Source organism: Tamandua tetradactyla, chromosome 1 (assembly GCF_023851605.1).
Source record: "Tamandua tetradactyla isolate mTamTet1 chromosome 1, mTamTet1.pri, whole genome shotgun sequence".
In the NCBI taxonomy this organism is placed as follows: domain Eukaryota; kingdom Metazoa; phylum Chordata; class Mammalia; order Pilosa; family Myrmecophagidae; genus Tamandua; species Tamandua tetradactyla.
Genome location: NC_135327.1, coordinates 147060909 through 147076166, shown reverse-complemented (window position 1 = coordinate 147076166; position 15258 = coordinate 147060909). Strand labels below are relative to the sequence as shown.

The 15258-nt window shown below is 41.5% G+C and overlaps 1 protein-coding gene across 3 annotated transcripts in view; it reads left to right on the top strand.

Annotated features, from left to right (window-relative positions):
• LAMB4 (laminin subunit beta 4) overlaps positions 1–15258 on the top strand; it is a 151018-nt gene that overhangs the window by 51226 nt on the left and 84534 nt on the right. For 2 of the 3 annotated variants that reach the window (XM_077166424.1, XM_077166516.1), the window contains exons 6-11: positions 8045–8118; positions 9165–9353; positions 10191–10254; positions 10424–10638; positions 11747–11867; positions 13231–13419. In XM_077166424.1, the coding sequence (XP_077022539.1) occupies positions 8045–8118; positions 9165–9353; positions 10191–10254; positions 10424–10638; positions 11747–11867; positions 13231–13419 (852 nt within the window). The remainder of the gene's footprint in view (positions 1–8044; positions 8119–9164; positions 9354–10190; positions 10255–10423; positions 10639–11746; positions 11868–13230; positions 13420–15258) is intronic. The other variant, XM_077166603.1, reaches the window with a different exon arrangement.

The following is a 15258-nucleotide window of genomic DNA, read 5'->3' as shown; positions in this document are numbered from 1 at the left end:
TACGACCAGGTCAGATTCCCCAAAACAAATTTGTCACTTATGATGGCCTGTCTTCAATACTCATATATAATGTGTTCAGTTTTTTTACCCCCCAGAAAATTATTTCATTCATTACACCTCTGTATATTATAATCCCCCTATTCTGTTCAGATACCTAAACTCTATCTTAGGTAATATGATTATTCCCATAACACAAGATAGTTTAGGGAAAGTATAATGAAGCTTCTTTTCTATCACATCCATACAATATACAAATATACAATTAGTGTCTAACTAAATGCCAGTTCATTTGGGATATTAATTCTTGATTTCCTGTTGGAATCTCCTTAATGCAAACGATGCAGTTTTTACCACAATCACTTATCTTCATAGATAAACAATCACTTATCTTCATTGTAAAAACATTTTAGCTTAACATTTATTTTGACCTGCATGCCAAACATTTGTTCCATGTCTCTTCACAAACAGAACATCCCTCCTTCGGAGCCAATTACATAAAACAAGATTTCTCGACCAGGCATTTCAGAGAAAGGGAAAGTAGCTCCCTTTGTGGAAAGGGCTAGGAGACCTTGACACTGTACCAAGCTGGAACATGGCTGCCCTCTTTGGAAAGGCCATTCTCCAACCATTCAGCCCAGAACTAATTCACTGTAGTAATCCAGCCACTATTCTCTAGCACTGTGCTGGCCAATATGGGAGCCCCTAGCCACATGTGACTACTGAGTACCTGAAATACGGCTAATCCAAATTGAGATGGTCTGTAAGCATAAGCACACTCCAGATTTCTAAGACTTAACTTGAAAGAAAAGTAAAATTAAGCATGTCATGGTTAGGGACAGGTGTCAACTTGGCCAAGTTGTGGTACCTGTTCATCTGATTGGGCAAGCACTGGCCTGTCTGTTGCAATGAGGACATTTCATAGGATTAGGTCATGATCACGTCAGCTACATCCACAGCTGATTCCATTTGTAATCAGCCAAAGGGGAGTGTCTTCTGCAAATTAGTGATGCTAAATCCAATCATGGGAAGCCTTTTAAGGAGGACTCAGAGGAGACAGGTTGCATTCCTGCTTTGGATGGTGAGCCTCTCCTGTGGAGTTCATCCAGGCCATCCATTGGAGTCATCGGCTTCGCAGCCTGCCCTGTGGATTTTGGACTCTGCATTCCTACGGTCACGTGAGACACTTTCATAAATTTTATATTTGCAAGTGTTCCCGGTTGATTCTGTTTCTCTAGAGAACCCTAACTAATACATCTTGGTACCGGGAGTGGTTCTTAAGGAACAGAATCTTAAAAATGGGTTTTTATGAATGGTTTTCTACTCTGACTGGGCTCAGAGACACTAAGGACTCTGATTCCCATAATCAGAATGACACTCCCAATCCATGGACTGAGTTGGCAAAGGAGATAGTCAAAATATCATCATTCGATTCTCCTAATGCTTCACTTGTACGAAGCCAGACTCTGGGGGATAATGTTTTTGGCACCTTTACAGAGTTTTGTGGAAATAAGAGTTATAGAGATGTTGGTTGGTTGTTGTTAGATACACTGTCTACATTAAAGGATGAAAGGGATGGGCTTAAGGCTTCAAACAAGAAGCTTAAGTGCCGTCTGAAAGATGTAGAGGTTTCTATGAGTATCCTGAAGGAAAATTTTATTTCCTGTAGCCGTAGACTTGAGATCTCTGAAAATCAGACTCAGAATCTTATTGTTAGAGTAGCAACTTTACAACGTAAACTGAAATTTCAGTCTTGCATGGTGTCTGCCGTTAAAGTGAGGGCATTGATTGGAAAGGAGTGGGACCCTGAAAAATGGGATGGTGACATATGGATTGATAATGATGTTGGGGGTGAGGTTGAAACCCTAGACCATGCTGAGCCTTCTTTAGATAACCCTGTAATAGTCTGCCCTGAGGACATAGCCGCCCCACCTCCAGCCTGCCTTGAGGAATTGGCTACCCAACCTCCTCCTGAAGGGATTAGCCCTAGAGTTATTAATCCTGTTTCACCAGATGAACCTGCAAATGAAAGCCCTGAAGCAAATGGCTTGGAAGATATTTCTAATTCTTTTCATGACCCACCCCCACCACCCCTCATTTCTTCTAGAACTATAACTAGACTAAAGTCCCAACAGGCCCCTAAAGGTGAGGTACAAAGTATCACACATGAGGAGGCACGTTATACTCCAAAAGAACTGTGTGAGTTTTCCAATTTATATAGACAGAAATCAGGGGAATATGTGTGGCAATGGATTTTAAGAGTGTGGGATAATGGTGGGAGGAATATAAGGCTGGATCAGGCTGAATTTATTGATATGGGCCCACTAAGCAGAGATTCTGCATTCAATGTTATAGCTAGAGCAGTTAGAAAAGGTGTTAACAGCTTGTTTGGGTGGTTGGTTGAAACATGGATCAAAAGGTGGCCAACATTACCTGAGGTTGAAATGCCAGAACTGCCCTGGTATAATGTAGATGAGGGGATCCAGAGGCTTAGAGAGATTGGGATGTTAGAGTGGATTTATCATGCAAAGCCTGCTCTTACACCCCAGGAATGTCCAGAGGATGCACCTTTTACCAGAACAGTGAGAAATAAATTTGTGAGACTAGCACCATCATCCCTCAAGAGCTCTGTGGTTGCACTTCTCTGTAGGTCAGATATTACTGTAGGAACTGCTGTCACTGAGCTGGAATCCTTAAACACAATGGGGATGACAGGATCCCGAGTTGGCAGAAGCCAGGTGGCAGCACTTAATCACCAAAGACAGGGTAGACGTGGGTATTATAATAGACAACAAACTCAAAGGAGGCATCAAAATTATATGACACGCAGAGATTTGTGGCATTGGCTAGTAAATCGTGGGGTGCCTAGAAATACAATAGAAGGGCAGTCGACTAAATTCTTGTTGGAGCTGTATAAACAAAAGAGTTCTAGGTCAAGGGAACAGAAGTCTAACCTGAATTACAAAAACACAGAGTCACAGCCCCTTAACCAATTTCCAGACTTGAAACAGTTTACAGACCCTGAGCCCCTTGAATGAAGGGGAGGCCAGGTCCCTATGGGGGAGAAACCTGTTACACTGCCACAAATTTATACTGTTAACCTTCCTCTAAGTCTTCCCCAAGGAGACCGACAGCCTTTTACCAGGGTAACTGTGCATTGGGGAAAAGGAAATGATCAGATATTTCGGGGATTATTAGACACTGGTTCAGAAGTGACATTAATTCCAGGGGACCCAAAACGTCACTCTGGACCACCAGTCAGAGTGGGGGCTTATGGAGGCCAGGTGATCAATGGAGTTTTAGCTCAGGTCCGTCTCACAGTGGGTCCAGTGGGCCCCCGGACCCATCCTGTAGTTATTTCCCCAGTTCTGGAATGTATAATTGGCATAGACATACTGAGCAACTGGCGGAATCCCCACGTTGGTTCTCTAACTCGTGCAGTGAGGGCTATTATGGTGGGAAAGGCCAAGTGGAAGCCACTAGAACTGCCCCTACCAAGCAAAATAGTAAATCAAAAGCAATACCGTATTCCTGGAGGGATTGCAGAGATTACTGCCACTCTTAAGGACTTGAAAGATGCAGGGGTGGTGATTCCCACCACATCCCCGTTCAACTCTCCTATTTGGCCTGTGCAGAAAACAGATGGGTCTTGGAGAATGACAGTGGATTATCGTAAACTCAACCAGGTGGTAACTCCAATTGCAGCTGCTGTTCCAGATGTAGTATCATTGCTTGAGCAAATCAATACATCCCCTGGTACCTGGTATGCAGCTATTGATCTGGCAAATGCTTTTTTCTCAATAGCTATTAGTAAGGACCACCAGAAACAGTTTGCTTTCAGCTGGCAAGGTCAGCAATATACTTTCACTGTCCTACCTCAGGGGTATATCAACTCTCCAGCCCTATGTCATAATCTTGTTCGCAGAGACCTTGATCGTTTCTCCCTCCCACAAGACATCACACTGGTCCATTATATTGATGATATCATGTTGATTGGACCTAGTGAGCAAGAAGTAGCAACTACTCTAGATTCACTGGTAAGGCATTTGCGTGTCAGAGGATGGGAGATAAATCCAACAAAAATACAGGGGACTTCCACCTCAGTAAAATTTTTAGGTGTCTAGTGGTGTGGAGCATGTCGAGATATCCCTTCTAAGGTGAAGGATAAATTGCTGCATCTGGCCCCTCCCACATCCAAAAAAGAGGCACAACGCCTAGTTGGTCTTTTTGGATTTTGGTGACAACATATTCCTCATTTGAGTGTGCTACTCCGGCCCATTTATCGAGTGACCAGAAAAGCTGCTAATTTTGAGTGGGGACCTGAACAAGAGGAGGCTCTGCGACAGGTCCAGGCTGCTGTGCAAGCTGCTCTGCCACTTGGGCCATATGATCCAGCAGATCCAATGGTGCTGGAAGTGTCAGTGGCAAATAGAGATGCTGTCTGGAGCCTTTGGCAGGCCCCTATAGGAGAATCACAACGCAGACCCTTAGGATTTTGGAGCAAAGCCTTACCATCTGCTGCAGATAACTACTCTCCTTTTGAGAAACAGTTTTTGGCCTGCTACTGGGCCTTAGTAGAGACTGAACGCTTAACCATGGGCCACCAAGTTACCATGAGACCTGAGTTGCCTATCATGAGTTGGGTGTTGTCCGACCCACCAAGCCATAAAGTTGGGCGTGCACAGCAGCACTCTATTGTAAAGTGGAAATGGTATATACGAGATAGAGCCAGAGCAGGTCCTGAAGGCACAAGTAAGTTACATGAAGAAGTGGCACAAATGCCCATGGTTTCCACTCCTGCTGCCACATTACCTTCTCTTTCCCAGACCAGAGCTATGGCCTCTTGGGGAGTTCCTTACAGTGAATTGACTGAGGAAGAGAAAACTCGGGCCTGGTTTACAGACGGTTCAGCACGATATGCAGGTACCACCCGAAAGTGGACAGCTGCAGCATTACAACCCCTTTCTGGGGTGTCCTTGAAGTACAGTGGTGAGGGGAAATCCTCCCAGTGGGCAGAACTTCGAGCAGTGCACCTGGTTGTTCATTTGCTTGGAAGGAAAACTGGCCAGAGGTGCGTTTGTATACTGACTCATGGGCTGTTGCTAATGGTTTGGCTGGATGGTCAGGGACTTGGAAAGACCATAATTGGAAAATTGGTGACAAAGAGGTCTGGGGAAGAAGTATGTGGATAGACCTTTCTGAGTGGGCTAAAAACATGAAGATATTTGTGTCCCATGTGAATGCACACCAGAGGGTGACTTCAGCAGGGGAAGATTTTAATAATCAAGTGGATAAGATGACCCGTTCTATGGATACCAGTCAGCCTCTTTCCCCAGCAACTCCTGTTATTGCCCAATGGGCTCATGAACAAAGTGGTCATGGTAGTAGGGATGGAGGTTATGCATGGGCTCAGCAACATGGACTTCCACTCACCAAGGCTGACCTGGCTACAGCCACTGCTGAGTGCCCAATCTGCCAGCAGCAGAGACCCACACTCAGCCCCCGATATGGCACCATTCCCCGAGGTGACCAGCCAGCTACATGGTGGCAGGTTGATTACATTGGACCACTCCCTTCATGGAAGGGGCAGCGATTTGTTCTAACTGGAATAGACACATACTCTGGATATGGGTTTGCTTTCCCTGCACGCAATGCTTCTGCAAAAACTACTATCCATGGGCTTACAGAATGCCTTATCCATCGTCATGGTATTCCACATAGCATTGCTTCGGATCAAGGAACACACTTCACAGCAAATGAAGTGCGGGAATGGGCACATGCTCATGGAATTCTCTGGTCTTACCATGTTCCCCATCATCCAGAAGCTGCTGGATTGATAGAACGGTGGAATGGCCTTTTGAAAACTCAATTACGGTGCCAACTAGGTGGCAAAAACTTGAAAGGCTGGGGTAATGTTCTCCAGGAAGCTGTGTATGCTCTGAATCAGCGTCCGCTATATGGTGCTGTTTCTCCCATAGCCAGGATCCATGGGTCCAGGAACCAAGGGGTGGAAATGGGTGTGGTGCCACTCACTATTACCCCTAGTGATCCACTAGGAAAATTTTTGCTTCCTGTCCGTGCTACCCTGAGTTCTGCTGGTCTACAGGTTTTAGTTCCAAAACGGGGTGTGCTTTCTCCAGGAGAAACAACAGTGATACCACTGAACTGGAAGTTAAGATTGCCACCTGGCCACTTTGGCCTACTTATGCCTCTGGATCAACACACCAAGAAGGGGATTACATTATTGTCTGGGGTAATTGACCCTGACTATCAGAAGGAAGTAGGACTGCAACTACATAATGGAGGTAAAGAAGAGTTTTCTTGGAATATAGGAGATCCCCTGGGGCGTCTATTAGTACTACCATGCCCTGTGATTAAAATCAATGGAAAACTGCAACAACACAATCCAGGCAGGACCACTAATGGCTCTGAGACTTCAGGAATGAAGGTTTGGGTCACCCCACCAGGCAAAGAACCACGGCCAGCTGAAGTGCTTGCTGAGGGGAAAGGGAACATGGAATGGGTAGTGGAAGAAGGTAGTGATAAATATGAACTTCGACCACGTGATCAGTTACAGAAACGAGGACTGTAATGCTGTTTTGTTTGTGTTATACTATTTAAGTTGTAAGATATCAAGTTTAAGAATGAATGTTGCCCAAGGATTTGCACGCTATTCTGGAGAGATTTAATGTGTTTCCAGTTATATGCAGGACAGTTGAGTATTGTGAGGTAAAAGAAAAAATGTGTGCTTATTTGTTTTCATTTGGAAATTAAGTATGGTCTAAGGTGATATATATATATATATATATATATATATATATATATATATATGTGCCAAGCTGACAAGGGGTGGACTGTCATGGTTAGGGACAGGTGTCAACTTGGCCAAGTTGTGGTACCTGTTCATCTGATTGGGCAAGCGTTGGCCTGTCTGTTGCAATGAGGACATTTCATAGGATTAGGTCATGATCACGTCAGCTACATCCACAGCTGATTCCATTTGTAATCAGCCAAATGGGAGTGTCTTCTGAAAATTAGTGATGCTAAATCCAATCATGGGAAGCCTTTTAAGGAGGACTCAGAGGAGACAGGTTGCATTCCTGCTTTGGATGGTGAGCCTCTCCTGTGGAGTTCATCCAGGCCATCCATTGGAGTCATCGGCTTCGCAGCCTGCCCTGTGGATTTTGGACTCTGCATTCCTACGGTCACGTGAGACACTTTCATAAATTTTATATTTGCAAGTGTTCCCGGTTGATTCTGTTTCTCTAGAGAACCCTAACTAATACAAAGCATTTCTAATGTTTTAATATTGATTACATGTTAAAATGATAATATTTTTATATACTAGGTTAAATATATTAATTTAATTTTTTTCTTTTTTTTTTAAAATGTGGCTACTAAAAATTTTTAAATTATTTATGTGATCTGTATTTCGGCTGAACAGTGCTCCTCAAAAGAGATCTAGGCTTCCACTGTATCCAGAATAGGGTTGATCCTTCACGTGCTTGCAAGAGATAGATGGCAGCTAACTAGCTCAGTGCAAGTCTTTGTCAGGAAAATTCTGTCTTCTCCTGGGTCATAGATAAACCCACCAATCCCCACTCCAAGGGGGATATTTCAAGCTGTATTTTATGCCAGTAAAGTTCAAATGACTGTGAGCAGCTGTTGGAAGAAAAGGGTGTGTCGATTTTTGCAATGCTCTGACTTGCTAGCTCAGTTAATATGGAGTCAACATTTGAGTACAAGGAAGTGACCCCTTGCTTTCCACCTGTGGGAAACTCTCCTCTGCTGGAACTCTCCTGGTGGTGCGCAGTGCTGCTGCGTGGTGGGCACTGTCAGGGTAAAGCCTATACTGCTCTCACATGGATCTCCTGGGCATAGAGGGGCATGGAAAACCACTCACTTCAACAGACTGGGAATCAGTGGTAATCACCAGCCATGATTTCCGAGGGGTTTTATGACATACAAACAATAGCAGGGGGTTCATAGGATAAATAGGAGTCTCTCAAAAATCACTGATTTTCTTCTTTTCTGGATTTTTCTTTAGGTCTTGATCATGTCAGCATCAGATTGGATCTAGAGGCATTATTTCAGTTTAGCCATCTTATATTGACCTTTAAGGTACATATATATAGGCCTATTGGCCCCTTTATCTACATACAAAATGGTCAGAGTTTACCTGGTATTTCACTTCTTTGCTTCCTTGCAGAGGACAGAAAGCTACATAAATCCAGACTCATACTTGTCATGTGGAGTTTTTTCCTAAAATGAAGTTAAAAAAAAAAACACACAAAACTATTTGTTAGTCAATGACTATATGATTAAGCAAACAAACAAACAAGACAGTCTTAGAGGACACATCCAAAAGGAAAATTCCAAGCATGAGGCTAATAGGGACTACAAGAGCTTGAAAGATAAATTTTAGGAGAAAAGGGCAAGGGAATATGGGCAGATTGGGATTAAGAGGGGGAAAAAAATCAAAGGCTATTTACTAAAGTTAATCAGATGCCAAAGCAAATCACAGTGCCATAGTCAGTCTTTAATCATTCATAAAAATTCTAATTTCAATCTAGGAGATGTCAGGGAAAAAACTTGATTTTTTGTAATAAAAAATGAAAATACCAATCTTTGACCTCAAAGAGCTCACATTTTAGTCATGGCTGCAAACATATAAATAGAAAATTATAATACACAGTGGTAAGTGCAGAAGTAGAGGTATGATTAGAATGCTGGGAAACTTAGGCAGAGAGACTAACTTCTGCTCTGCAGTTTCAGGGTAAATGTCAGGGTTCAGTTTTGAAGGATGTGTAGGATTTGTCAGAGAAAAAGCATGCCAAGCAAAGAGAAACATGTAAAATATTAATTGCATTAGCACTTTTGTTTATATGCTGTCTTTCCATCTTCAGTTGATAATTCACATAGCCATGAACATTTTAAAAATGGAATTAGATTCTGAGGTCAAAGTATTTGCTCATAAATAAGTACCCACTTGGAAAGAGCTTTCTGTGTATTTGTTGTATCATAAAAATTTTTAAAAGATACACATAAAATTCAAAATGAAATAAAATTGGAAAATATAAATATCAACCTGAAGTGACTAATAAGTTTACCTTGTGACTTATAAATTTACCTTGTGAAACATTACAAGCTTTCCTCATTTTTCATAGAGTTTTCGGCCTGCTGCAATGTTGGTTGAACGTTCCACAGACTATGGACGCACCTGGAAAGTGTTCAAATATTTTGCAAAAGACTGTGCTACTTCCTTTCCTGACATAACATCTGGCCGGGCCCAGGGAGTGGGAGATGTTGTTTGTGACTCCAAATATTCACATATTGAACCCTCAACTGGTGGTGAGGTAACATTTCCTTCCTTGAATTTCTTTTATTTAAGTTGATCTTTTAATAATATGGTTAAATTAGATGAAAAAATTTAGACAGTTTTCACTGAAGTACAACCTGAGCTGTTGGTTCTTTAAGAATAAAAAGTGCTTAATTGTAAAGAGTTCTGAATTATCTGAAATACGAAGAAATAATAAATACATTATAAGAGATAGTCCTTCACAAAGACTCAGCTAACGGTGAGTGGGGGCTGAAATCCAGCACGCCCCACTCATACTCTGGGCACCCTGGCACCCACGGGAAAGAGTGCCTGTTTCTAACCTTTGAAGAGAAGCCATATAAACTATTAGCAGCCCTGGACTGGCAGTTTAATCCCCATGCTGTGTAAGCTGCCATCCAGGGAGGCTCTGTCAGAAATGCCCTTTTGAACAAAGCCAATTACCAGCAGAGGGTTAGGGTGGGAGTGGGGTTATTATTTTATCAAGTAGATCAGACAGAATTGATGGCAGAAGGCAGCTTCAGAATTCCCTTACCAGATCCAGCTTAAAAGCTGGCTTGCTGAATTATGACCACTTGACGCCTCCCCAACATAAGTCAAGAGATTGTTTCATGAATGGATGACCACTTCTGTCTGTGTGGACCAGGTGAAGATAAACAGGCAAAAGAAATTTCTATTTAACAGCTTTCCTTCACTTTCTCTTTTGATACTTTTATTCATAGCAATAAATATTATTGTAATTTGTATCCTAAACCTACTGGAATGCAACTCAGCCTTCTTATAAAGCCAGGATCTCTCTAAATGTGCATTTGTAGGTATTTTCAGGCAAATAAATTTTTCTACATTTATTTTACAGGTGGTTTTAAAAGTTTTGGATCCGAACTTTGAAATAGAAAACCCTTACAGTCCCTACATCCAAGGTAAGAATTGTTTTATATTTTTTACCTCAACACCTTTTAAAATTTTTCATGGTAGGGACATGTAGTCCTCAATGCATTTCTGTGCACTAAGGGTATATCCATCAAAGAGGGTCACTTGAACCGAAATGCAACTTAAGTGCACTTTGACTCAGTATTTTCCTGTCTCTAGATCTTGTGACACTAACAAATCTGAGGATAAACTTCACCAAACTCCATACCCTTGGGGATACTTTGCTTGGAAGGAAACAGAAAGATTCCCTTGACAAATACTACTATGCTCTGTACAAGATGGTTGTTCGGGGAAGCTGTTTTTGCAATGGTCATGCTAGTGAATGTGGCCCAGTGCAGAAGGTGCGGGGAGATGTTTTCAGCCCTCCTGGAATGGTGAGTTACAAATCCCCAAATTCAGCTGGCTTTCTTTCTTTCCCTTCCCTGTCCTGATGCCGAATCTAGACCAGGCACTCTACATGGAGGCCAGCAAATCAAAGTGCCAGCATCCATGCTGGGGCAGGTATCTTTCTATTTGGCCCAACAAGTCATCCAGGGGCCTTCCAGCTTTCTAGCCAGAAGTGGCTCCTGCCCTATACTGGGCATCATTGAATTAATAAGCAGGATTAATGATTTCAAAATAGCCCACCATTCCCTCTCTTGCTCCTTTTAGTTTGTATTTTAGGGACTGGAGATTTGGTGAAGAGAAATCATAATTTTTCATTCATTCTCTCACAGAAATTGACAGCAGGCCTATAAGTGTGCAAGATGATATACTCACTACTAAGGTGTTTCAGTATATCTGATATCATAAAAATGGTCAATCCAAGCAATAATCTTACACTTGATGACTGTGTCTTCACAGTGCAGATGGCTCCTATTCTTGGGACTAGTCTTAAAAGATTGACACAGTAGAAGGATTGTATTTTTTATGTATAGCCCCCAGGGGATGTGGCTACTAACACTTTAAAACTATTTATTAGGCATAATTCTACAAGGCTTGATATTGAGACTACTGCCCCTTCACACTCAGCTTTCTCTTTTTCATTAGATATAGAGCTACCCCTTTTGAACTTGGGCCATTTAGGGAATTTTGTAGAAATCCAAGAAAGTCACACACCTATCTCCAGCTTGTTTTCCTTTTTTAACTTTCTATTTTCCTTTATACTCCTAAACTACAACCCCACATACTCACATCTCCTCATCTGATCCCTCATTTTAGCAAGGGCTGCCAAGTGCCTCTCAGAAGCTAGAATTTAGAAATGAAAAGGTATTATAAATGTTCACTGAATATCTTAAATTTTAAAAAAATTTAATGCTAGTTAAGCAAATAATAAAGCAGTCATAGTTAAAATTGTAATTAACATATGGCAAATATGCAATTTAACATATGGCAAACCCAGTGAGGTCCCCGGCCTGGTATTTCATTTTACATTTAAAGAATCCCAAAGTTCTCAAAAATAAGCTCTCCTTTAACACTCTTTCTATTTATCACACAATGCAGGTTCATGGTCAGTGTGTCTGCCAGCACAATACAGATGGCCCCAACTGTGAGAGATGCAAGGACTTCTTCCAGGATGCTCCTTGGAGGCCAGCTGAAGGCTTCCAGGACAGCAGTTGCAGATGTGGGTGAAAATAAGCCCTTGGCATAGACTAAGGGTGCTCAGCATTTGCTTATTTTGAAGGAAATTTAGCTTGTTTCTGGGGGCTGCAGGCAATAAAGATGGGAACCTGTGGTTCCCAGATCCAATTTTGTGACATCCTTATGGTTTCAGTGAGCTCACATGGAAGAATCACAAACTTATCAAACCCTCACATGAAAAACTTAACTTTAATTTAAAAAATAAAACAATGTGCACTTTCAGAGAAGGGATATAGCCATAAGCCATGTAATGATAATATCCATGTGAATGGTACAACACCCAGAATTTGGTGAACACTAGATTCATTACAGAGACACCTACTGTTTTTCTGAATAGTATGTTTCATTAAGCTGATCTTAATACTATTTTCCTGAATAATACATTTTATTAAGCTGATGTTAATATGTCAGGTAATAGGAGAGTGTTCTCATTTCTCAGGACATTGAATTTGAAAGTCTATTGTATTTTTTTATAAAATATTTTGTCTAATAAGGAATTTTTTACAATATAATTGGTACCTCTGAATTTTGATGAACTTCCAAACAAACTTGTCCTTCAGTTTCTTTTCCCAAGTAAGTTTCGAGGGAATGAAAGGCCATTAGAAGCACTCTTATGAGAGAAAAAAAAAAAAAAAATCCCAAGGAGTTACATTATACAAGCCCCAGCAAAATTCGGCCTGAGCTTAGGCTGTTTATACAACAAAATCAAACAGCACAGACATCACCACGAAGACAAATAAACTCCTCCAAACAGAGGTCCTTTCCCTCTATTCTCCAGGCTGAGCCTCAGATGGGAGAAAAAGACCTTGCAGCTTCCTTTCCAGCCCTCCTGCCCATAATGAGGGAGAGAGGCAGGGGGCCCAGGTCTGGCTGATTCCCAGACACCACCACTCACCTCCTCCCAAGGCCCTCAGTTTCCTCCGCTGTACACTGAGGAAGCTGAAACATGACAATCCCAGTACTTTGCAAGCTCTAAATTCTTATCTGAGAATCCCAATGGGAACAGAAAATTTGATGTAAAAAAATCAGATTTACAAAACCTGAATCAGTAAAAGTATTCTTTATACAATATTGCACAGGCTTCTAGACCACCCAAGAGGCTTATTTTGATTTACTTGATTTTTAAAAACGACATATTAAATGTTTCAGGAACACATTTTCTAGAGGGCATGTGAACAGAATCAGTGCCAGAAGGGGCGTTTTAAATCGCCTATTTAACCTTGTATCTGTAAAAAGGAAGGTGTACTAGCTAGAAAATATCTGGGATTAGTGAAAGCCATGGTGGATACCGGCTCGGTTATCCCGAGACCTCTGCCAAGTCTCATAAAGCGCCTCTCCTTTCTCAGTGTGTGACTGTAACAGCCACTCTGAGCGCTGTCACTTCGACATGACTACATACCTGGCGAGCGGCGGCCGCAGCGGGGGCGTGTGTGAAGACTGCCAGCACAACACCGAGGGGCAACACTGCGACGCCTGCAGACCCTTCTTCTACAGGGACCCCCTCAAGGCCATCTCAAATCCTTACGCGTGCATTCGTGAGTCTCCAGCCTCTAACCCTACCCTTTCCCTTTGAGCAAGTTCTGATGGAAAGTAGATGTAAGAAAAATGTCTAGAAATAATTTGAGCATTTAGCATTCCAAATACTAAAGCATATAAAAACCTCTTGGGATAACGCAAAACATTGTGAAAGTTTTTGGGTTTTTTCCCATTAAATTGTGATACTGTTAATTTTCGTAAATAGGTATAATCAAGTCAATATTTTACTAAATATTAAAAAAAAAGGAAAGAAAGAAATCTGATGGACAGGTCTCACCAGGGGTGCCAGATCCTGCTGCCTAACAGCATCTCCAAACTGCCCTGTTTTGGGAAAAGGGGAGTACAAAAACACTTCAGTGTTTAGAGCTTTTCTTTCTCCCGACAACTGAGCCAAATAATCCAGTTTCTACCTGGTAGTCCTGCAGCAGGTGAATCAGGAAACTATCCTGGATTCGAGCAGAAGGGGCCAGATGGTTTTAGAAAATGCAGCAAATTACCTGAGTATCCTGGAGGTCAGCTCAGGGAAGCAGCTAAGGTAGTGACATTGGTTAAACCATTTGACTGACTATAGGCAATTCACTTTCACTATTAAGACACATGAGCTAAGGGATCACCTTGCTTTTTTCTTTTCTTTTTATTTTTTGACCTTTTAAGGATATTTTTATCTTTCTTCTCAACCTGTATAATGAAATAATTCAAGCATATACAAAAGAATAGAGAATAATATAATAAACAGCCCTGTCCTACCACACAGCTTTATGAAATCATAAAGGCACGATTGATACCCTGATACCCCAGGTGTATCTCTATCCCATTTGTCTACGCTTCTTCCTAGGGATAAATTCTGTCATGTATTTGACATTTATCATTGCCATTTTTATACTTTCACCCATGTTTTTATCCACTAACAGTATATGTTGACATGTTTTGAAGCTGTACATAATACGCGTAAATGATATTATCAGGTATGTATCCTTCAGTGACTTGACTTCTTCATTCAGCATTAGATTTTTGGGATTTGTCCATTTCAGGTAGTCCAAGCTCTTCAGTTTTAATTTCTGTATAGATTTCCTTCCTATAAATATGACAAAATTTATTTGTCCATTCTTCATTTGATGCTGCAATAAGCATTCTTGCGTATGTGACCTTGTGTGCATGCGCAAAAACTTAGATCTGTACTTAGAAGAACTGACTTTGCTGGGCCAGAGGGTATGTACTTTTTCAAACTGACTAAATAGTACTGAGTTGTCTTCCAAGTGGTTGCACCAATGAACACTCCCTCCAACAATGTGTGAGAGTTCCTGTTGCTCTATAACTTGTCAACACTTGGTGTGTAGAACTTAAATTTTTGCTAATGAAATGGTACCTCATCAGGGTTTAAATTTATATTTCCCTGCTGAACTAGAAATAGGGTAAGGTATGTGAAGCAACTAGCTATAGACCCAGATTTAAGGAAGCTCTCAATCTCAGGATCATGTAAATGCAGTTTCAACACTTACATAAACCTAAGAGTGAGTATTTCCTTAAATTTTACACTCTAGGCTCTTTACTTGCCTCATTCTAATCCCAGCACTATTATATATTATTGCACAGATACATTCCAACCTGACTCCAAATATCCAGTGTTAGGAACTGGATTTGAGATTTTACATTACTTGCAAATAATAAGTTGGTCTGTTAATTGTTTCATGGATGTTGGTGGGAGATACGAGACTCCTGGGTCAAAGACAAAAGACTATTATTTACGGCATAACAAGCAGCAAGAACATTATGTTGACATGGAATCCCCTTGAACCATAATTCCCTGGAGACAACACAGAGGAGCCCAGTTGAATCCT